General features: G+C 18.8%; 3 protein-coding genes and 1 pseudogene across 3 annotated transcripts, besides 1 other annotated feature; 2 read left to right on the top strand and 2 right to left on the bottom strand.

The window, feature by feature from the left end:
- Positions 1-6,811: 6,811 nt before the first annotated feature.
- PRELSG_1244700 (tubulin epsilon chain, putative) lies at positions 6,812-8,308 on the bottom strand (the record flags this gene model as incomplete). Its single annotated transcript, XM_028678252.1, has 1 exon — positions 6,812-8,308. The coding sequence occupies one exon, from the start codon at positions 8,306-8,308 to the stop codon at positions 6,812-6,814; it is 1,497 nt and encodes a 498-aa protein (XP_028534560.1).
- A 2,425-nt stretch (positions 8,309-10,733) lies between these two features.
- Positions 10,734-11,921, top strand: PRELSG_1244600 (annotated as a pseudogene).
- Positions 10,734-11,921: a sequence feature (hypothetical protein).
- Positions 11,922-12,961: 1,040 nt separating this feature from the next.
- On the top strand, positions 12,962-15,178 carry PRELSG_1244500 (bromodomain protein, putative; the record flags this gene model as incomplete). The annotated part of the gene is made up of 1 exon (XM_028678251.1): positions 12,962-15,178. The coding sequence occupies one exon, from the start codon at positions 12,962-12,964 to the stop codon at positions 15,176-15,178; it is 2,217 nt and encodes a 738-aa protein (XP_028534559.1).
- A 1,342-nt stretch (positions 15,179-16,520) lies between these two features.
- CCp1 (LCCL domain-containing protein, putative) lies at positions 16,521-21,320 on the bottom strand (the record flags this gene model as incomplete). Its single annotated transcript, XM_028678250.1, has 1 exon — positions 16,521-21,320. One exon carries the CDS (start codon positions 21,318-21,320, stop codon positions 16,521-16,523), a length of 4,800 nt encoding a protein of 1,599 aa, XP_028534558.1.
- Positions 21,321-25,007: the final 3,687 nt, after the last annotated feature.

The raw sequence follows: 25,007 nt of genomic DNA, 5'->3' as shown, positions 1-25,007 counted from the left end.
CAAATTTAGTTTATATTAACATTGTGGATTATTAATTCATTAATAATCCACAATGTTAATATAAACTAAATTTGTTAGTTTTGGATTGCTATAATGTATATTGTTTACATGCAATATCTTCATTATACCTTCAATTAATTATATTTTTAAAATATTTTTCAGTTTTTTTATATTTAAATTATCTTTTCATAAAATATATATATAAATAATATTTTTTGTATATATAATTCTTTAATTGATTAAATGATTCTAATTTTACATTGAAAAAAATTGTCACTTATATTTAAGTAATATTTAAACAATTTTTTGTTAGCTTGTTTTTGTTGTTAACAATTTTATATTCATCATTTTATATAAATTGTTAAAAAAAAATTTAAATGGTAATTTCTTTTTTTTTTAAAAGATAAAATTAATAGAGTAATTAATGAAAAATAATATAATATTTTATAAATGTAAAAAAATTAAATAAACATTAATTATTACTTTACTTTCCTCCTTTATTAAAAGTAGAAGAACTTATTTAATATTTGACCTTTAAAAGTCGTATTTTTTATAAACATAAAGTATGTTTAATTTTTATATTTAAGCAATGTGTAAAAATATCAAAGCAATTTAAAAAGTAGAAATATTAAATAGAGAAAAATGATTTATTCAAATAAATGCGTATGAAATACAAAAATGTGTTGCAATTTATATAAATAAAGTTTTAGAAATAAAAAAAATATCTCAGTAGTAAAATGTAATATTGTAAAATGACAAATTGAGAAAAACTTATGTCTTAATAAAAATGACAAAATAAACAAGAAAAAAAGGTTTCTATTAATTGTTTTTCTTTTAAATATTAATTATAAATTTACTTTAAAAAAATTTACATACTAAATATATTTCATATTAAATATAGAATAATAAAGTGAGTTATTCCAGCTTTTATGTGCATGCATTTATTTTATGAAATAATTTAAGCGGTATTAACAATACTTGTGAATTACTTAAAATTATAGCCAATCATTCATCTATATAAAATTAATTATTTCAAAAAAAAAAAAGAATAACCTTTTATTTTTTAATTTTTTTTTATTTGTAATATTACATCCTTTGTCTTATTACTCAAAGTAAACTTAATTAAGATATATACTCAACTATCAACAAGAAAAAAAAATTTTGAGTTTAATATATTTTTTTAAGATCATAAATTTTCATAATTGGGTAAGGTTTTTTATGCTTAAAAGTACATAGACATTATATTAAAAAAAAAAATAATTAAGATAGGCATCCAAATTAAATACAAAGGCATGTAACAAGAAATGATATAAGTAAGATTCTAAATATTAAATATTAACTATTGAGAAGTATTTTTTTTTTTTCTTTTTTTTTTTTTTTAAACTATTTTTTTTTCAAAATATCTTTAAAACTATTCACAATGCAGAAACATTCTATTAAATTTCTCTTCTATAGAAGAAAAATAATTATATTTTTAAAAATATAGCATCACCTAAATTATAGCAAAATAAAAAAAAAAAATTAATAAAAATGTGCAAGATGATAGTTAAAAATAGGTTCTTGAGTGAATTTAAAAAAAAAATTTAAATATGTATATAATTGGTAAAATTTGAAAAAGGCTGAATATTATATTTAGTAATCTTTATGTTCAATTTTTTGCACAAGCATTTTAAATAACTAGAGCATTTTTAAATAGTAATATTTAAAACAAGAAATAATGATCAGACTATCATCAATAAAAAAAGTATGATGAAATAAAGTTATTTAATATATATTTTATTTTTTTTATGAATAAAATTTCAATTTATATTTTTCTTTTTAATATTGAATACAAAATATTTTATTAAAAAGTTATAAGGAATTATTCATAAATAATTTATACTTTTTTCCAAATTTATGAAAATATTTCTAATATAAATTTTGTGAATAATAAAACTATTTTTTTTTTTAAGATATTTATTTAATAATTAGTTATTCGAATACTCTTGTAGCGTTTTAAGCTACCAAATTAATAAGGGGCATAAAGAAAATTTTCTATTTATGATATTTATTAGATTATCACTTATTATATATAATCATATACTCTTTATATAATTATATAATATATAATAAACAATTTTTTTTTTATATAGAATGTAAAATCTTTGAATTAATTCTCTGTTAAAAATAAAATTTTAACTATTAGTAATACTTTAGACACTTACAACAACGTTTATATAGCTTATAAAAACTATTATATATTCTTAAAAACACAAATGCTTCATATATACAAAAATAAAAAGTAAAATTTATATACTGTATTCCTTTATTCTCCAGAAAAAATAATATTGAAATTTTCTTTTTATCACTATATACCCCTTAAAAAATTAAAATAAATTAATTTTCTCTCTAAAAAAAGACATCTATCAAAAAAAAATACTTTTTTTTTATGTACTCTAGTTTACACATTTTTTTAAACTCATCTTTTGAATATCTTGCATGCAATACTAAACCCTTTCATATTTTATTTCATCAAATTGAAAATTAAAAATTTTTTTTTATATTTTTGATTTATCAAGAATTTAGTAATTTTGTTTACTATTTTACACATTTTTACTATCTCATATTTGCTTAATTTATTTTATTGAAATATTAAAAAAAAATGAAGAATGTTATATTACTATTGAGAAAATACTAAAGATGTTCTTTTATTTTTTTCTATTGTTTTTTTTAGAAATGAGTATAATTATTAACAATAATGAAAATATAATTCTTTTTAGGAAATGAATAAATTATTTTTAAAAGAATATGTATAATTTATTTTAAACATTTCATTTATGTAATCATATAAATATATTAGTCAATAAAGAGTATTATGAACCTTTTAGAATTTTCAATAGGATGAAATAGAATATAGCTAAAAGTTTAGTTATGAAGGTAGAATATTTGAGAAAATATATACAGTGAATTGCTTAAACTAAAACAAAATATGTACGATAAATACATGCATTAAAAGTACATAAACTGAAAATGTACACATTCAAAAAAAAAAAGAAAAAATATATAATTTTTCTTTTTTTAATGACATTTTTAGTAGTGCAATATTATTTTTTATTTTTTTTTTTTTTTTGCTGGATGAATTTTTTTTATTATATATATATATAAGTAGTAATAATTTTTTTTTATTGCAGAATATTTTTAATAAAAATAAATGAAATTTTTTAATAAACTATATGAACTGACTTCTATAAATTCATTAGTGTGCTGAAAATAAATGGAATATTGGATTAACATCTTTTATTTAAAAGGATTTTAATTTTTATATGAATTATTTTATATATTTCACATTATATAGTATAAATATATAAGGATCATATATTACCTAAAATAATTGATAATAAATAAAATTAGTAGAGATTAATCTAATTCTCATTATTAGTTTCCTCAATTCTATATAAAAGTCTTCGAACAGGAAATTAATAAATGAAAAGTATAACAATTAAATATATATATGTGATTGTGTTAAATGATATTTTGTTTTGAATACATAATGTTTAATTCATTTTGATTTCCTATAATCTTTGAAAAATATGTTTTAATTTTTTTTAATAATTCATTAACTAAAATAAAAAGGGGAATAACTATAACTCAATACTTTATTATGTAAAGTAATAAATAATAAGAATATTATCACAAATAATTTTTCCCTTTATTTGTGCATATTTCCTATAAAAAAGGTTAAATTATTTATATATAAATCCCTTTTATATTTATAACAATATATTTTAATACATGGAACTATTTTTAATATGTATATTTAGTATTTTTGAATATTTATTAAACTTCCTATTTTTTTTTTTTTAAATTACATATATATAATAATAAATATAATATTCATAAAAATATGTAATTATTATTTTTTAAATAAAAACTGCATTTGAATTTAAGTTAATGAACCAAAAAATAAAACCTTTTAGTTATAATATACTTAATTTTTATAATAATACATAAAATGTATGAATCTATTTCTTATAAATTTAGTATATATTTTTTTTTAACTGGTCTTCTAAATTTTTGCTTAACTAATTGTAACTTTTTACAACTTTTTATGTTCTAAAATATTTTATTTTCTTAAATATCCCAACTCTTCTTATTTAATTACAAAATATGTGCTCAATACATTTGTATATCTAAAAAAAAAATAATAATAATATTTCTTTTTAAGTCATACAAAAAAAAAAAAGTCTTAAGAAATTTCATGAATATCGTAATTAAAATTTTCTTTAAAGTATTTTTCTGTATATTTATTGTCTATTAAATTTACCCAACTTTATATAAATAACTATCTTTAATATATTTGTTTTTTTTTTTTTTTTTTTATAAAAATTTATTTAAATTATTATATATTATGAAAAAAATCATTATACATAGCTACATAAGTTTCTCTTTTAAAAAATATAATATTAACACTTCTTTAATTATTAAATAAATTGTAAATAATAAAGCCTTTCTAAAAAATGTAAAATTCCATTGGCTATTAGTTTAATGTTGTCTCGTACACTTGAAGTTCTCTAATTCAAATATTAATAAAAGTGCAATTAATTTTTTTATATATGTTTTCTATTTAAAATTCTCTGCGCAAATAAACATTTATAGATAATTTAAATTTTGTTCTTAAGTTTTACAATTTTTATGTTTCTTAAAATGATTAAACTACTTAAATCATTAAATCATTCATACATTCTTTTTTTTTATTTCATAAATTATAAATTTTTCAATATTTTACTTTTAAATTTCATAGTAAGTAAATATAAATATATCATATTAATCTATTATATCCATTTCCTTAATAAAATTTTGATAATATTAATTATTTTGAGTGTATAAATATAATTATATTTTATCCAATAAATTTAGTATGCATATATATATTTTTATCATAACATTACATATAATAATTTATACACAAAAAATATATTCCTTTAGATAGTCACTAAAGCATTACTAAAATTTCATTAAATTATTCATTAAAACTAGCTTAATCTTTTGTATCATAACTAATGATTAAATATGATATGAGTTATGTTCTATTTAAGGAAAAAATTCCTAACGATGAATTTTATATTCTGTAATTTTATGCATATATCATTCTAAAATATAATGTTATTGGTTCAAAATATATATATTACTCTAGCCATTAAAAGAATATATATATTTTTATAACTATATTTTCTCATTATTTCCACATAAAAGTAATGCAAAATATTTAAATAACTGATATGTAAAATTAAAATAAATTTTCTTCTATAAAAAATTTAAAAGTAAAAATAAACCTAGCTATATATAAATGTATATATACAAAAATTTATATGATACATAATAAAAAATTTTATTATTTTTTATTTGATAAGTTGATAATATTTTGTTATATAGAAAAATTAGTTTAAGTATAATTCACAAAATATAAAAATAATATATAAAATAGAAAAATATTACATTTAAAATAAAAGCATTATTTAAATTTACTGATATATATATTCTTAAGTCTTAAATATATAAAATTATGAACATATTATTTTTCATAAAAATATAATTTATTTTTAATAGTTATAATATTTCATAATTTTATTTTGATTATAATTTTAGAAATTTTCTAAGGTAGTACACAATTTTTTTCGAATGCTAACATAGATTTTCCTTTTTTAGCATTATACTATAAACTCATAATAGAATAAATGTAACAAAAGAAAATTATTTTTGATTAAATCATATTTTTTAAAGTTATAATAAAATTTCTAGATTTTGTAGCAATAAGTATTCCTTAAGTAAATTAAATTTTTAATATTATATTTAAATATTTTAAATGTTATAAAAAAACTTGGATTCATGCATTAAAAAAGATAATTCACATGTAAAAATAAAATTTTAAAGTAATATAACAAAAATTAAAATTAAATAACATATTTTTACAGGATTAGATAAAGAAAAAATTTACATACTCTTTTATTAAAAAATAAACTAAAAAAAAATTTTTATGTTAGCAGCTTTTAACTTGAAAAATATTTTTCTTTTTATTTATTATAAAAAAAGGTTACAAAATAAAAATGAATGTAAAATGTATAGTAAAATAAATCTGATTATAAAAATGAGCATACATATATTTTTATGTATGAAAAAAAATTTTTTTTTTTTAAGTTGTTTCCACTCTTGAAAATTAGTGAATTTTTAATCTAATATAAATAAAATTTTACTAAAAAAATTTTATTTATAAACCGTTAATATAATTAATCAAATGTATTTATAAAATGTATTTTTTTATCTTTATAATTTTTACCATTTTTATTTATATTTGCAACTAATATAATTTTTTATATATATATTATCTACTAAAAAAAAAATATATAACTTTGATTTATCTAAATTATTCTAATATCTTTATTATTTAAAAAATGTTCTTTTATCACTTTATATATCCTATGGAAAAATAAAAGATTATAGAAATTTATTTCTATTTTTGGAATTTTTGAAAAGTTTTAATATTTTTTATTCCTATAATATGTCAAAAAAAAATTCAGCTTTTTAAAGACAAACAAAAGTTTTAAAGTTCATATATATGGTGGAATATTTTTCAAATATATTTACAGTATTTAAATTCCTAGTCACTCATTAGAAATTTTACTAATCTTCAATAAGTAAATTTTTTATTTATATTTCTCCCTAAATAATTATTTAACGAAGACTATTAGAAACCACAAAAAAAAATGATTTAGAAAAAAAAAGAAAAAACTAAATATCTAAAGTAATAATGCAAATGAAAAAAATTGTAATCATTTTAAATAATAGGTTTATTTTTAAAATCAAACCAATTAGAATATTTATCATAAGATTTTGATATAGATTTTAAATAATGAGGATAATTATTATCAATATAATTAGAATTCTTATTATTTATATCATTTTCATCACAAATTTCATATCCCAATAAATTAATAGTTCTTTTATTTAAAAATTTGGGAGAACAAAATGAGTGTTTTTGAATATAACTGTACTCATAAATTAAATTTTGAATTTTTTCCTTGAATTCAGAAATGTCATCCATAGTTAAATATTCTAAGTAATGATGTAAATGAGCTTTTCTTTTGAATAATTTATTAAATCTTTCCAGTATTTGAAGAAATGTGTTTCTTATTTCACATGAATTAATTAAACATAACAAACTATATGGTTGGTTTAATGGAGATACGTTACATAACCCTATTTTTGTAGCATCTTTATTGTATCTTAAGATATTTAAATTCTTTTTTATTAACAAAACGTTCTTTGTAATATCTGAAATATTAATATTACCCCTAACTAAAAATGCCATAGATAAGCTTAGACTATCCTTGGGGTTTGCTATAAGCATTTGATTGTTATGATTTAAAACATTTTTAAATAAATGATTAAATGTTCTAATATTTTCTGTTTCTATGCAAGGGCTTAAAGAGGACAATAAAAAGTTGAAAAAGGGATAAGGAATTAAATTAGTGCATATCTCATTTATGTCTACATTTAAAGATCCCTCAAATCTCATAGAACTTGTAAGATTTACAATTACATTAGCCACAATATTATTCATCTTTGAATAATTGTTTTTTTTATTTTCATTTTCCTTCAATTTCTTACTATTTAAAATGTTTAGTAGTGCATCATTTGAAACTGGTAAAACACAATTGGAAAATTCATGAATTTTTGATAAAGAAAAAAAACTATTATATGGTGATGTAATTACATCATCACAAACAGATGGAAATACACAATTACTAAATTTTACCTGCTTATATGAGTCACTTAACATTTCTAAAATATAAGAACCTAAACCAGAACCTGTTCCTCCCCCCAGTGAAGATGTAATATAAAAAGATTGTAAAGAATCGCATTTTTCTACATTCTTTCTAATTATATTATCAATTAAATTATGATAAATTTTTCCATAATGCATATATCCTTGGGACCAATTATTTCCTGCTCCAGATTGTTGAGTAAAAATATTATTTTCATCAAAAAACGATGAAATGGAACTTTTCATAATTTCATTTGTTACCCCCATTTCTGTATCTATCAATATAGCTCGTGCCTTTAAATTTTCTTTATCATTTATATTATAATTTTCATTCATATTTTCAAAAAAAGAAGACATAGAATCACTTATAAAACTTCCTTTATATACTGTTTCTTTTTTTTCATCTTTTTTTTTATTCAAATGTTCGTTTATCACTACAGACCAAAATTCATGTCCTAACTGATTCCCACATTGTCCAACATGTAAAAATATGATTTCACGAACCATTAATCCTTATTTTAATATCTCTTTTTTTTTATGATCTCTTATATTTATTTTCATACCTATTATGCTTATTTTATTTTATTTTTATTTTTTTTTCTTTCTTCTTCTTATATGCATATATTTAAAAATACTTTTTTTTTTTTTTTAAAAAAAATGTCTTCAATATATATATATATCAAAAATATTTATCTTTGCTATTTTTATCCTATTACAAGTTTCTTTTTTTAAAAAATTTTTACATTATCCATTTTATTTTTCATAACATAATTATTATTACTTTTTTTTTTTCTTTTGGTGCATATCCATTTATTTATAGTTATATAAATAGCACAAAAAATTAAAATTGTTATATTTTCATATGATAATACATTTTTTTTTTTTTAATTATAAATATTTATATTTTATCATATATCTAAATATTTATTTCTTCAAAGGTATGCACTAAATATTAGAAATTATATGTGCGTCTACATATAGCATATGCTTTGCACATTAATTATTTTTATTTTCCATTTTTCCAAAATTGAGCACTCATCTATCGGCACCTTAAATTCATTTTATATATAATTATTAATGGAATCATTAAAAATTATTTAACATTTACTTGAATATCAAAGAATACGAAAAAAGCATATAAAAAAAAAATTTCTATAAAATAATAGGAAATTTAGTATGCATCATGAATTAAATTGATGCACAAAAGCTCTATAAATTTTTATTTCTTTTTATTTAAAAACCATTTTTTCTTCAAATTCAAATTCGACTAAAGAGAAATAAAAAAAGGAGGACCCTTAAAAAAAAGTTATTAAAAAAAATGATTATGCTTATTTCCTTGAGGGTATTTATAAATTAAAATTATAAAATAAAAGGTCAATATTAAAATGTATGCCATAAAAAAAGGATATATGTAAAAAAGGTAATAAAGTTAAAATGTATTATGTAAAATAATATACTATAAATACATGACTCTTTGCCAAATATGTTTTCTTTTAAATAAATAAATATAAAAAGAAATATTTAAATATAAAAAATGAAAATTAAAAAAATATATCACTCATTTAGGTATTAATTTTAGTATCTTCTGGCGTTATAATAATTGAAAAAACAAAAAAAAAATTTCCTATTACTATCAAAAAAATTTTGAATATATTTTTCCTATTTTTTTTTCTCTCCTTTTCTTATTAATCTAAATAATTCTATAGTTTTGTACATCTCATTTGAATAGTATCCATTTATAATAAATTTTTAAACTTTTGCATTTTTATTTTTATATTTCTGAAAATTATAAAATTAGAAATACAACAAATAAATAGCAAAATAGAAGTAATATACAAGGCAAATTATTACAATTTTTTACACAAAAATTTAGAACTATTTTATAATTTTTCATATATATATATTTTATCAAATATTAAATAAAAGCAACATTTTGTAATTTTTTTACATTTACATTTTTCTTCTTAGATGCCAATGCATAAGAATAAACATATAGAAATAAAAAAAAATATGTGTTTTCATTTCATTATAACTTGAAGTAAATAAATAAAAAATTTAAATATTTTTTATTTTATTACACAGATAATAAAATAAAAATAGTATATAAGAATTATTTAAAAAAATAATTCACTAAAATATTTTTTTTTCTTTAAATTATATCATTCTCACTATTATTTATATATTAAAAATTAGATATCTTATGATAAAAAGCATAAAAATATTTAAAAAATTAAAAAAAATTAGAGAGAAATTACAATAGTAAATATTTAGTTAAAAATGGGGGGGAAAAAAAATTTTACTATAAAAGGTGTTACTGAGATGTGAATTTATAAAGATTCTGTAGATATTAAATAGAGCAAGCACCAAGTCATTAGATATAAATATAAAATAAGATATTATGAATTAAGCATTACCATTTGTATACATGCGTATATATATAATAGATGACTATTTACTGTTAAAATTTTATTTAGATATATATTAGATATATATATTTATATTTGTAAAATATAAAATAAAAACAAAAATGAAGTTAAAATATTTATTTTATTCCTAGTAATAAATCTTCAAATTTAATACCCTTAACTAAAGTAAAAAATTTAGTTTGTAAAAGAATTTATGAATATATTTTTAATAATTATTCTTTAGATTAATATTATAAAAAAAATATTTCTAAATTTCTACATTAAAAAATTAGATAATATATAATTTTATGATTATGGTAACAAAAAACTTTTAACTATTTTTTATTCCACCTCTTTTTTTTTCCACAATAATAATTTTAAAAAATTCAAATTTTTTATAACTTTTGGCACGAAATATAAATATATCTCCTTTTCCTATATTTATTTTTATGTTTTACATTTTATATATGTTCGTTATCCTGATCTTATTTTTTATTTAATTTTTTTTTTTTTTTAAATTCCAAAGGATGAACAAATTTTATATAAAACAACTGTTTTTTATATTTTTAATTATTGATTACATAAATATCATAAAATCAATTAATAGATATTTATTTGACATAAAATTGTCAGAACTATGGAACAAGCAAGGACAATTATTTGATAATGCATTTATGAATAATGAATTAAACATTCATATAAAAAAAGTATCATTTTTTAATGAATCTCAAAATAACAGCTTACATAGCAAAGAAACAGGGAAAAAAGCATATGACTACATATATAATAGCTTTTATTTTAATTTTGATAATGATCATAATGAGTACATATATAGAATAAAAAATTTAAATGTACTTCTGGAATGTACAAAAATTATAAGTTATGATTCAAAATCAATTGTTGAATATCCCTATTCTTAAAATTCTACCAATTGTTTTTATAATGATTTAGTTGTTTCTAATAATTCTTATAAGAACGTGGAAATAACAAATATACTACCAAGATCAATAGTAGAACATTTAAATTTTCTAAACGGAGATTCTTCTTATTTTTATCTTGCATACTACGTAAAAGAACCTATTACTTTTATTTTTATGTGTCAGTATGAATCGAATAATATTATTGTAAATTATATAACCTTAAAAAAAAATGAAAAAAAAATATTAGGTTGTGACTTTAGCGATAGTAGTAAATCATTTTTCTCTTACCATTTTGATATACAAAATTTTAAAGAAGAAATAACAATTTGTAATATTCACGCGAAACAAAATGATTTTATTGGACTTTTTTGTTTATCAAATAAAGATTTTAGTAGTTATAAAATTAGTCTTCATTCATGTTTTGATTATGTTTATGATGAAAAAATGAATATTCAAAATATAAATGACATAATAAAACTTATAGCTTTTATTCCTCGTGGTCATAACACCAATATGAAAAATCTGCGATATCTTAAAATAAGTAGTGCTAATGAAAAGAAATTTTCTTGTATTTGTACATATTCATATGAAAACACTATAAAAAATAGAATAATGCTAAATTTAGTCACAGAAGAAACAAAAAACGAAATATTAATATCAAAAAGGAAATATTCTAAACAAAATAATGTACTAATTGAAGAACTAGAATCATATAACCATTTATCATATTTATTTCCTTTAAATAATTTTGAAATAACCTTTCCTTTCTTTATTTTATTTTTTAGTTATTTTTAATATAATTTTTTTTTTTTTAATTTATTTTAAATACAGATATATATATATATATATATATATATATATATATATATATATATATGTTTTAATATTTTTTAAATGTTTTTAATGTCCCTATATATTTACATTAATTTTTTAAAAATAATTTTTGTAATTTTTTAAAAAAACTATATTTAATATTATAAATTTTACAAAATTAAAATTAACTATTTTATTTTTATAAATTTAAAAAATTGTCTAAGATCATATTAATGTAATTAAAATTTTCATATATTCTTTAAGAAGTTAAAAATTTTTACTTAATATAAAAAAAAAAAAGTAAAAATGTTGTAAAAGATAAACTAGCTTAATAAAAATGTTATTAAAATGTATCAATTTTTTTTTTTTTTAATAATTATTTATTAAAAATTTAATTTTTTAATTTTATCCTTGATAAATTTACCTTTAAATATTTTGTTTTTTATTTTAAAGATATTTCTTTCTTGCATAATTTTATGTTTTTTGCATTTTTATTACATTAAGTTTTAATTCCATCTTTCTTTATTCAATTAAATTTTAAAAAACTTTTGTATATTAATAAATGGAATCATATAAATTTTAACTAAAAATCTTATTTCTTTTATAAATAGAAATAAAAATTATGTATATAATAAAATAAAATAAAAAATTAAAAAAAAACAAAACTTTATTTTTAAATTATAAAAATCAAAAGGTGAAATAATAAAACACATTTGTTATAAATTTTAGAATTATTTTTATTATATTTTTTTGTTTTTTTAATTTTTTATTTTTTTATTCTACTTTGCATGAACATTGTTTTATGCATTTTAATTATAATATTATTAAAATTATTAAAAAAGAATGCAAAAAGAAAATATATATATATATATATGCATAAAATCTTCATTTTACTGATATTTCAAAATTGGTAAACATCATCATTATAATATTTAATTGAATTACAAAAATCTTTTTATATTAAAAAATTAATTATTAATTATAACCAATTAACTTTTTTTTTTTTTTTATTATTGTTTAAAATGAGTATAAATAAAATCAAGTATGATGAATTAGAGGAAATAAAAGGTAAAAATGAAATATTAATAAATTTATTAAACAAACTCATAGCATTCGACAAAAAAAGAATATTTTTGTATCCAGTTAATGTCGAATTAGTTCCTGATTATCTTAATATAATCAAAGAGCCAATGGATTTTACTACGATGAAACATAAAATCCAGAATTATAAATATAATGATTTCAATGAATTTGAAAAAGATGTTTATTTAATTATCAATAATTGTTATACTTATAATGATAAAAGTACCATATATCATAGAGTAGCAGAAAATTTAGAAAATTACTACAAAAAAATTAGCATTAAAATGCATAAAAGATTTATGAATATACATTATCTTTATCATAAAGATAAAAATATTATAAATAGTGTTGCGTCTAGTGCTAATGCAAATAATGTAAAAAAGAGTTATTTAAAAGAAAAGAAAAAAAATGAAAAAACAAAAAAGCATGGGAAGGTAGGAAGACCATGTAAATTAAATGCCGATTCAAAAAACAGTTATTATAATAACTCAAATGAATTTATTAATGCTTCTTATAAAAAAAAAAGAATTAGCAATAAAAATTTATCAAAAGGTATTGAACACATGTATAATAACTTTGTTAATAATGCAGTTGTATCATATACACCTAATTTTGTAAATAATATTTATGAAAATAATAACAGTGCATACCCTAACTTAGAAAATATTATAGAAGAAGAAGATTTTAACATAATCATAAATAAAATACAAGATAGTCATGATAAATCAAATGATATTTTTCATTTATTGATCAAAATGTTGTCTAATAATACAAATAATCATCCTATTTTATGTAACTATGTAAATATAAATAAATCATTGCGTGAGATTTTCTTTGAAGATACTATGTTTTCAAAAAGTAAAAATTATGAATATTTTTTAACAGATAGTGATGATAATAGTGTACAATCATCAAAAACCAATAGAAAAAGGAAATTATGTGATGTTCCTAATAATTTAAGTAAGAAAAACACAAAGTATGAATTATTAAATGAAAAACAAGTTAATAATTATAATAAATATAAGCATTCAGAAAGTAATATTCATTTTGAAAACGATAATAAAAATCTTGTGAGCAATAAAGATATTGCAGAGAATAGGAAATCCTATTCAATTAATAATCATGATATGAGTGAAAATATAAATAATAATAAAAATTTAAATGAAAATTACAATGAGTTAAGTAATAATAACGACAATTTATTTAAAAATAAACATGTAAAAGATACTAATGGTAAAATAAATGATTACTTTCTAAAAAAAAAAAAATTTGTTCATGAAAAAAATAAGCTATTAAAAGAAACTGTAACATGTAATATTGAAAAAGAAGAACTAACAATGAATCTTTTAAATTACAAAGAAAGTGTAAAAAAATTTATCGGAGAATCAAATTTTCCTACATTCATTAAAATATTCCCTAATATTTATACTATTTTAGATAATGCAGACGTTAAAGATTTATATTACTCTGCTTTTAATGATTTAAGAATTTTTGGTTTAGATTTAGAAGATTTTGTTGAATTTAACAATAAAATAACTTATAATGAGAATTACTTACTAGGAATAGGTAAATATCACATAAATAACATCTTTACTTTGGATAAAAATTTATCAAATATTATTTTTGATGAAAAATATAATTCTCACTTTTCCGATGAATATAAAACATATTTGTCAAACAATAAAAACAGTGGAAAAAATAGTTTATTATGTTATAATAACAGTGATAATAGGTATTCAATAAAAAGTAACATGAACCTCATTTTAAACGATAAACAAAAAATAGAAAATAAAAATATATCTGAAATGAAAAATAAGTGTAAAACTATGACTAACAAAAATCATATAGCTTTTAATAGTAGTAGATTATCAAGCTATCATAATAATAATAATGATTCAGCAATAAATAAATCAGATACAGATACAGATACAGATAAAGAAAAAAAAAAAAAAGAAATAACAAATGATCATTATCATAATATAAATTCCTTTAATAATAAAAATAATTTTGAATATGAACCTAATTCGTATAATGATTATGAATTTTCTTGTGAATCATCATCGGATAATGATGAAAATCTAAACCTAAAAAATTTCTTTTTTACATATAATTCGTATATTAATGAGTTTTATAAAAAAAAAAAAAGAAAATTTTGAATAACAACAGAAGTTATAAAATTTTTTCATAGGAATTATATTGCATCAGATTAAAATTTTCTTCTTTCTTTTTTTTTTTCCCCTTCCTATGCATAAATATAGAAAAAAATTTTGTAAAAAAAAGAAAGATATGTAATTTGTTATAATCTTTCATAAGTCCAATTTCTCGCTTTAAAATGAATCTAATATTTGTAATTTAAAGAAAAATCACAAATTTTAAAATTAAAGAAAAATAAAATTTTAAAATTAAATAAATAATAAATCATTTAATTATTCAATAAATAATTTATATGCCATTTTTATAAAATTACAGAATAGTATGATATATAAATAATTAAAAATGATAATTCATAAATAAAAATATTTAATAAAATTAAAAGAAATTCATATGAATCATAAGAAAAAAAAAAAATAAATAAATAAATAAATAATGAAACTACTGAAAAATATTTAAGATATTTTTGATTATCCTAATTTTTTCATATAAATTATTTTGGATATATAAAAAGAAAAATTATTTTATTTAATTTCTTTATTACATTTTAACTTTTTAATGTTTTAATTTCCTTAAAAAAAAATGTTCCGTTTAGCAGTAGGTGTGTAGCTGCTTACATTTTTTTTCCCTTTTGTTATTAATTCATTATATTTTTAATATAAATTTTTTTTTGTAATTTTATATTTAATTAATACCTTTTTGTGTGATTTAAAATTAAACAATTATATGATTAAATATTAAAAAAAAAAAATAATTTTTAATACTTCATATATCTCTATATATAGTTCTTTTCTATAAATCCATTATTTTTTGTAAAAATTTTATTAAAATAAAACAAACGAATAAATACAATTACATTAAAATGTGTAAAAGTTAAAATTGTTTTATACATTTGGAAAATAAAAATTAAACTAGAAGTAATTATTGAAGACGAAAGTATCTAGAAGAGTTTATAAGAAAATATTAAAAAAAAAATAAAATTAAACAATCAAAAGTAAATTAATAGTATTTTTTTCTTCCTTATATTTTTTAATAATATGGAAATATAAAAATAAATAAATGTAATTTCTAAAAAATTTGAAAAAATAAGAATAAATATCTTTAACATCATAACTATGAAAATAAAAAAAAAGAATAATAATAGATTTTTTCCTAAATATTGCACAAATGTTTTATTTTTTTATTTTTTGCTCCTTATAAATTTTCATAAAAATAAAAACAATTATATACTACGATATATTCTACGGTAAATAATGTAGATTCAATTATATAAAAAAAAAAAAGGGAAAATGACAATTTTATATCAAGATATAATAATAATTTTTTTTTTTTTTTTTTTTTAAACATTTATTTTTTTGTTGAATGAATATGATTACACTGAAATTGGCATTCTATTATTTCTTTTTCTTGTATATCTTTTGATTCAGTCACAGATAATCCTTTAAACTCTTTGGAATTAGCAGGATCATTTTTTTTACAACACAGTATACAGACTTTATTCTTGCAAACTCCATCGTTAGCATCACACTTTTCATAATCTTTATTTTCTTCTAATGACACACATTTATCGAGAAATTTTTCAAAAACCTTTTGCATTTTTGCCGCTAGATGATCGTTTTTCTTGCAATGCGTTTCGCACTTTTTCTTTTCATTACTATCTAACAGTTGTGTATGATGTAAACAACATTCTTCACAAAAATTTTTTATGCATTCAATATGCTTTTCTTTTGTCTCATTTGGATATATATCTGTTTCACATGACGATCTTCTATTTAATACGTGTATAGATTCTTCACATGATGCCCATACTTTAGATTTAATTTGAACAAAATTTTCATATTGATTTGACACAGGAGGAGAAAGTACTATCGAATCAAATTTTACTTCAACAAAATTATAAACTAAAAAGCCAACATATCCTGGACGAATAATTTTTTGATCAATATTACCTGTATCTAACTCTAAATGATAATCATTATTATTTATTATAACTTGGAACTTTGTTTTATCAAAACTCAATTTTACATGAGCCCATTCATTCTCTATTCTTAGCTTTTTTATTTGTTCATTGTCTTTTAACTCAGATAAAGTTTCTATTTTACTGTTAATGTTTGTAAAAAATCTAATGCTATCATATCTTATTTCAAGAGCATTATAATTAAACTCATTTTCAAAGTGAAAAAGTACATATATATATGATTCATTATTATTATCATCTCCGTTGTAAAAATTTATATCAAATGTAAAGTTACCTTCAGTACATTTTCTTTGTTTTAAAAGTGCTATAGTATACTTATCATCACTTGAAACACCATCTTTCATATTCTTAGAGCACAATAAATGATTATTATCATTATCATCTTCAAATCTCCAATAATAATTAGTATCATTAATAATTGTATATGGGAATTTTGTAGTTATATAATTTTCTTTGTAGAAAGGGCAATTATAAGTTGAATTTTGGGAATTTTTATTTTTTTTTGATAATTCGGAACATGGATGAGCTATAATTTCAAGATCATCAAAAAAGGTTCCCTGACCATGTATTTGAGAATATAAGCCAACTGTGCCAGAAAGAAATCTTTCATCTAAAGAACTTAGTATTTTAATTTCTTCTGAATCTTCATTTAATTCATAAATATCAATATTTCCATGATCTGTAATTATTTTGAATTTATTCCATTGATTATTTATATTAACTTCTCCATAACTTTCTGTTAAAATTTGAACATGACCATTTTCAACTTTTGATAATCTTTTTACTCCTTCTTTATTGCATATATCAAATAAATAAAAATTAAAATCATCTTTCGCTCTAAATACTACACCTAAACATCCATTTCCTCTACCTAATACACTTACTATTATTTCAGAATCATAAAAATTTAATCCTTTTAATTTGGCGTAAGATCCTTCACCTATTTCTGTGCTTGAAATACTCTTCATTTGACCTATACTATTTTTATGCCCTAATATATTTGTATCTGCATATCCCCAAGTGCTAGGTTTATTTTTCATAAATTTTGAATCAAAGATACGGAAATGAGAAGAAAAATTCATAGTTTCATAATTTAATTTAAAAGTACCAAAATTATATGCAACTTTTTGAGCTCTTTTTAATTCCTCTAAACGTTCTTTTAATTTTTCTAAATCATATATATATTTCTCCGATAATTCATATAAATACAAAGTCAAGTTTTCTGTTAAATTATATAAACTTATGGCATCTTCAATCTGCTTTTTAGATAATAGATCAGCTGGCCTTAATTCTTTTTTGGTTTTTTCTAAAATTTTTATTGTTTCAGATTGAACACTTGAAATTATGGATGAATCAACTCCATGAATAGCATCAATGTTGTTTAATAGCATGTCAATTAACTCATGAAGATTTATATTTTCTGTATTTTCCTCTTCGTTATATTTTATTTCTTTTGGTTCTCTTAAACTTTCTTTCTGGACGAAAGATGTTTGATTAAAATGAAATAAATCTATGGGACAATCTTCAATCAAGTCACTAATCCTTATAGTTCTGTGATGAAAACTAGTACTTTCTTCTTTGATGCTTTCATTATTTTCATTTATAATTATATCAAGTAATCCATTTTTGTTTTTATTTAGTGAAATGGATTCGATATTATTACTTATTGAACCTTCATAATGATCCAAACCAGATTCAATTGTAACATTAACTAAACCTCCCTTAGTGTCTATTATACCATAATGTATTGCTGCTCTGCAAATAGAACTATTATCAGAATATATTCCTTTGCTTCCATATATTGCAGCATTTTGGAATTTTTCATTATCACAACCTATTGGACATAAGACAACAATATTAGTGTTTATAATTGAATTAAAATAATCTTCTAGTGCTGTTGTTTCACAATTTATGCTCAAATATTGTAATGCAGCATCATTTTCAGTTGAATTTGTCGAGCAAACTATTGCAGATATATCCGATGTTTCTAAATTAAAAAATTTAAAAGATCCATCATCATATGATATCCCTGCAGTTTGCCTAATTTTTGTGCTATCAGGTGATTCAGATGTTTTTAAATAGATTAAAGTTGTTAAGTCGATATTACCATTCATTAAATCATGAAACTTTCCACTGCAGCTACCATGATCACAAGAATAATCATAAGCTAGTGGAATGTTAATCTTTCCATTTAAAGAAAATCCTATTTTCTTTAATGCTAAGATTAAACTATTTAACTGATATTTTGATCTTAAAATTAAAGGCTCTAAACCTACTTCAGCACAATGATATCTTATATCATCAACTGAATTTATAATATTTCCTATTAAATGATCAGGGGATTTGGGAGGATTTCCATTCCATACATATATGGATGTGCTAGAATTCATATCACAATATACCCTCAATGATTCAGGTGAGCACTTTGGTTTTATCCAATAAAATCCTGATTGAGGGTTTTCTTGAAGATTTCTTATTACTGAACAATCGCTAGCTGGATATGATGAAGAATCACCAGGAAACATACCTAATTTTAATAAATCATTATCATTAATTAAATTTACTGATACTAAAGAGGATAACTTATTATTTAATTCGTTCGCTTTTTCTTTGGACTCTTTTAATTCTTCATCGTATCCTTTTTTCTCATGTAAGCAAGTTTCAATATTAGGCAATAATTCTTCTAGCTTAGATAAATTATCACTAATAGAATTTACATTTTTTGCTACATCATCTTCAATATTAATTAATTTATTAGTTAAATCTTTATCAAATTCTGTAATATATTCTACAAAATATTTATCTCTAGCATCATCTGAATTAGCAACATCTCTGCAATATCCAATAACTGTTTCTAAATTGTTAGCTTGAACTTCTATAGATCTTATTCCATACAAAAATTGATCCTCCATTTTTCCGTGGTTAGGATGAGGTTTAATCATTGATATTTTAATATATCTTGTTTCTATATTTTTTAATGTATCTATAGTTACGTGACTTGGGTTAGCTAAATTTTCTACAATAACTTTAAAATTTTTATTATCTGAGCTGGCTTCTATATTATAATGTAAGGGCGGATATTCCCAAAAAATTTTTATTCTAGATATTTCTGCTAATTTATTTAAATCTAATATCAAGTAAACCAAATGCTCGTAATTATCCGAAAATGTTGCAGAAGCCCAGTAACTGTTCAAATTTCCATCTATAGTGTTATCGGGATTGTGATCATCATCCAGAGTAGAATTAGAATCAATAGATACATCCAAGTTCAGAAGGATGTCGTGAACTCCTGGTATGTTTCCATAAACATTTTTTTGAGAAATACATAAAGCTTCACCACTTTTTTGTAATCTTATTTGTGAATTAGACTCGAAAATCCAATTAGATTTTCCATCACCGTCCTCTAATGCTCTTAAGCAATCATATAAAACTATTTTATTATTTTCTAAATTATCTAAATTAATAACAGCTAGACATTTGGGGGGGTCACTAAAGGCGCTAATAATTTGATTGTTTGAGTTTGTTTTCCATAGCTCCCTTCCATCACCGCTAGATAAAGCGTTTACACAAGAATCTAAAATTACTGAAGTGTTATCAATATTTATTAATCCCTCTTCTACCTGTAAACACATTTCATGCTCACTTGTAACTCCTGATAACAGCAAAAAGTATGGATTCCCTCCGCCAATAATCTTAACTTCTCTTATACCGAAATATTTGTGAATAGGATTTTTTAATCCTATTTTAATTGATATAGCTTCTTCTAATTTTTTAAAAAAATATATCTCTTCAAAAGATGCTTCATTTCCAGAAATTCGTTTATATGGAATTACAGTTTTAAAATTTTCTCCATCTGGAGATACAGATATTTTTACTAATTCTGGGGAATATTCCCAAGAAATTTTTACTCCTTTAATAAATCCTTTTGTATTTAAATATCCAATCCATGTAATTTCTTCATCTTTTGAATGGTACCCAGAACTACACCAATAATTAGGGTTATTTTGAATTGCTCTTTTAGCATCATAAAGTGAACTTCCTGATTCCTCTGATATGTATGTAGAAGATGCATATGAATCAATAAACTTATAAAAATTTGTTGCAGATTCTTGCCCACTGACAAAACATTTTAAAATAATATAGCACAAATAATATAATAAATATCGCATTTCTATTAAAATGGAGCTACCAAAAGAAAAAAAAAAACATAAGGTATATTAAAAAAATTCATGAAAATTTATTATCTAATCATATAAAAGGTAAAAATGGAAAATTAATATAATAAAATAAATTTAAAAAATGTTGTCTAATTGTTAAACAAAGAAATATAATATAAAATTAAAAAAAAATTGCTTAAGTAAGCTTGAAAATGGATGCACAACTACAAAAAAAGTATATTAAAAAAAAAAAAAGGAATTATAAAAATTAATATAAATTCATTAAATTATATATAAAAAAAATTTATTAAATCCATTAAAAAATATTAAAAAAATAAAATAAAATTATTAAAAAATAGAAAAAAAAACATAGACTTATGTAATGGTATTAAAAAAAATAAATAAATGATATTATTACCTTCAGAACAGAGAAAAAAATCACAACTTTTGAAAAAACAAAAATAAAATTTTAAAATATATGTACATTTACAATATATACAATTATACAACATAATATGATGAACTAAATATGCGTTAATTCTTCCTATTTTAAAATGATAAAATAAAAAACAACATAAATAATACGAAGTTTCACTTTTTAAAAGCTTTTAATTTTGCTTCACTATTATATTTTATATTTTTTTTATCTATGTAATTATCCTCATTTCTTTAAATGTAAATAATTCTTGTAAAATTTTACTTTTAATATAATATATTATCACGTTATCTTTCTATAGACAAATAATATAAATTAAAGAAATGTAATTATAAATAGAAAAAAAAAAAAAGATTCAAAATTACCTATTAAATTACTGAAAAAATAAAATAAAATAAAATAGTTAATAGTAAAAATTTTACATAGCTTTAAATCTATTATATTTCTAATTTTTTTTAAATTTTATTCACTTCTATTTTCGAAATATTACCTTTTTTTTTTTTTGCTTTTTTCTTTTTGTATATACACCTTATGAAGGTTACATAAAATAAAAATGAAAAATTATAATTTTCCATATTAAAAAAATTTATATCAATAAATTTTACTTACTCAAAAAATTGATGTATAATGAGATATTTCCAAATATAATAAAAAAAAATATATTAAATAAATCAACTAAAATTTCCACTCATGAAAAACTTTGAAGTTAACTATCTTAAAGTAGCTTAAATCTTAACATTTAATACGAAAATATGTTTTAATAGAATATTAAATAAGACATGCATATATTACACAAAAATTAAGAAAAAAAACAAATTTTTTTTTTTTCTAAAAAATTAAATGTATTATCTTCATGACTTCTATACTTTTTATGCTAAATATTCCCATGTAAAGTACCCAAAAATTATTTATGAATTTTTTTTTCTATAGTTCCTCTTGAAAAAAAAAAAGCATTTAAGAATTAAATTATTAAAACTAGATAAAATTAAGTGTATGACGTTAAAAAAAATTCAACTTTCTTTTTTGCTATAAAAATAAAAAAATTTCTTTTATCTGTTATATATAATGTAATTTGAAGTAAAAATGGAAAAAAAGGAAATTTATAAATAAATAATATTGAGTAAAGAATTTAAAATAATTTTTCTATCTGCTATTAAATTTCCAATTTTTTATTGTAGACTTAAATATTAATTTTATGGTTGAATATAATTATAAAATTTAAAGAGAAGGAAAAAAAAAAAAAGACATAAATCTTAAAAAAAATAATTCTAAAAGAACTATATATATATATGCAACATCATTGAATAATGAAAAAGAAAGATAAATTAAAATACTTATTTATTGCTTTTGAAAAAAATTCTTGAATTTTTATTTCTATACAACATTTTAATAAATAAATCTTTTTTTGTGTGCATATATTTTGTAAAGTTTAAGTTTTCTTTATTTGAGTATCTGATGATATAATATTTCTTATTTTAGTAATTGAAATATATCTAAAAAATAAAAAGAAAATAATAAAATATGCCCATGAAATCTAAGAAAAAAAGATATTTTTAATTTAAATTTATTTCGTATCCTAAAAGTTAACTAAAAAAAAAAAACATTAAAAAGCCTTATAATAAAATAGTGTACTTTTGAATTGGAACATTCTAATTTTATTTTAATTTTGCAAAAATTTATTATTTCAAAAGTATATTTGTATCTATTAAGGTTTACTAATTACTCTTTTTTAGAATTTAACATTGTTAAAATAAAAAAAAAAAAAAACATAAATATCTTAATATTGAAATCATATTATTTCAATTTTTATTAATTAACAAATTATTTTGAAAAAAAATATTTGCTTAAGGGAAAATTTTATACATATAACCATATTATTCTGTATCTTCCACGGTTTTATTGATAACAATTTTTTTTCTTTCCATTTTAATAGAATATTATTATCAAATAAAAAATTAGAGAAACATTACAATTTGGATATATACGCATAAGTACATTACATATATACATAAAAATCATTTCAAATTAGTATTTTATTGAAATAAAGATTTTATCTGCAACTCATTATGAGATAAATATAAAATTAAGAATCAATTTGTAATTTTCTTTATAAAGCTATAACATTGAAGAGATAAAAATCTCTGTAATTATGTAAAGAATAATAAAAAGAAGTATTTGCATATTATTTTTATATTAAAATTTTAATTATATTATTTTTCTAAATGTATTGAAAAAAAAAGAAAATTTGTTTTTAAATAAGAGTAATAAATGGAATTTCTAAATATATCTTCATATATTTAAAATAAAAAAGGGAAAGAACTGATAAAATTATACCTTTCAAAAGAAATATAAAAAAGTGTTATATATATATATATATGTTTTTCTTCAAGTTCTATACATAATTCTTTAATTTATTTGTAAATCATACACCATTTAAAAAATATTAAATTACACTTTCTCATTAATATTGGGAATTATATTTAGTGAAATTTTCATATAAAAAATTTCATACAATTTTAAAAAATAGATAATTGATTTTTTTTTTTTTTTTTTTTGAGTATATATTAAAAAATAGATTATTTTTAAAGTAACAAGAGTCAACTGTTGCTAATGTAAAAAAAAAAAAATTGTGTTGTCTATTTGCATGCACTTGAGCGAACTTAATAGTACCTTATTGAAACATAAAGAAAAATTACCTTAAAAAAGGAAAAATATATATCAAGGATATAATATATTAAAAATATATGAAAAAAATAAAAACTTTAACTTAAATTTTATTTAAACAGAATGATGTTTTAGTAAAAATTTGAATCTCAGACAAAACAAAAAAGTAAATAAATGCTTTAGGAATTTTTTATTTTTTATTTTACTTTTTTTTTTTTTTATAGTATATTTAAAAAAAAAAAATTTTTAATGAAAAGTTGTGTGCTACATGTTTAAGGTTTTTTTTTTAATTTCTTTAACCTGTAGAGTACCAGTTTTATGAAAATGTACAACGATTTAACCTATATCTTTTTGTACAGAGCAAATAATTTTTTTTAGAAAAATTCATTTAAAAAGTTACTAGACTTACATTTTATTATTTATACACCTAAAATTAAAAAAATTAAGTTTTTTTTTATTACACAAAAAAATAATTTTATATACAGTTGATCTACAACATTTTTGATCTATGAGTAAAAATTTAAATCATATTAATTTAAACGTATTCCCAAGTTAATTATTTAAATATATATATTTATATATATATCTTTAAAAATGTA

This window comes from Plasmodium relictum (assembly GCF_900005765.1).
Source record: "Plasmodium relictum strain SGS1 genome assembly, chromosome: 12".
NCBI lineage: Eukaryota > Apicomplexa > Aconoidasida > Haemosporida > Plasmodiidae > Plasmodium > Plasmodium relictum.
This window is presented reverse-complemented; position numbering and strand designations above follow the sequence as displayed.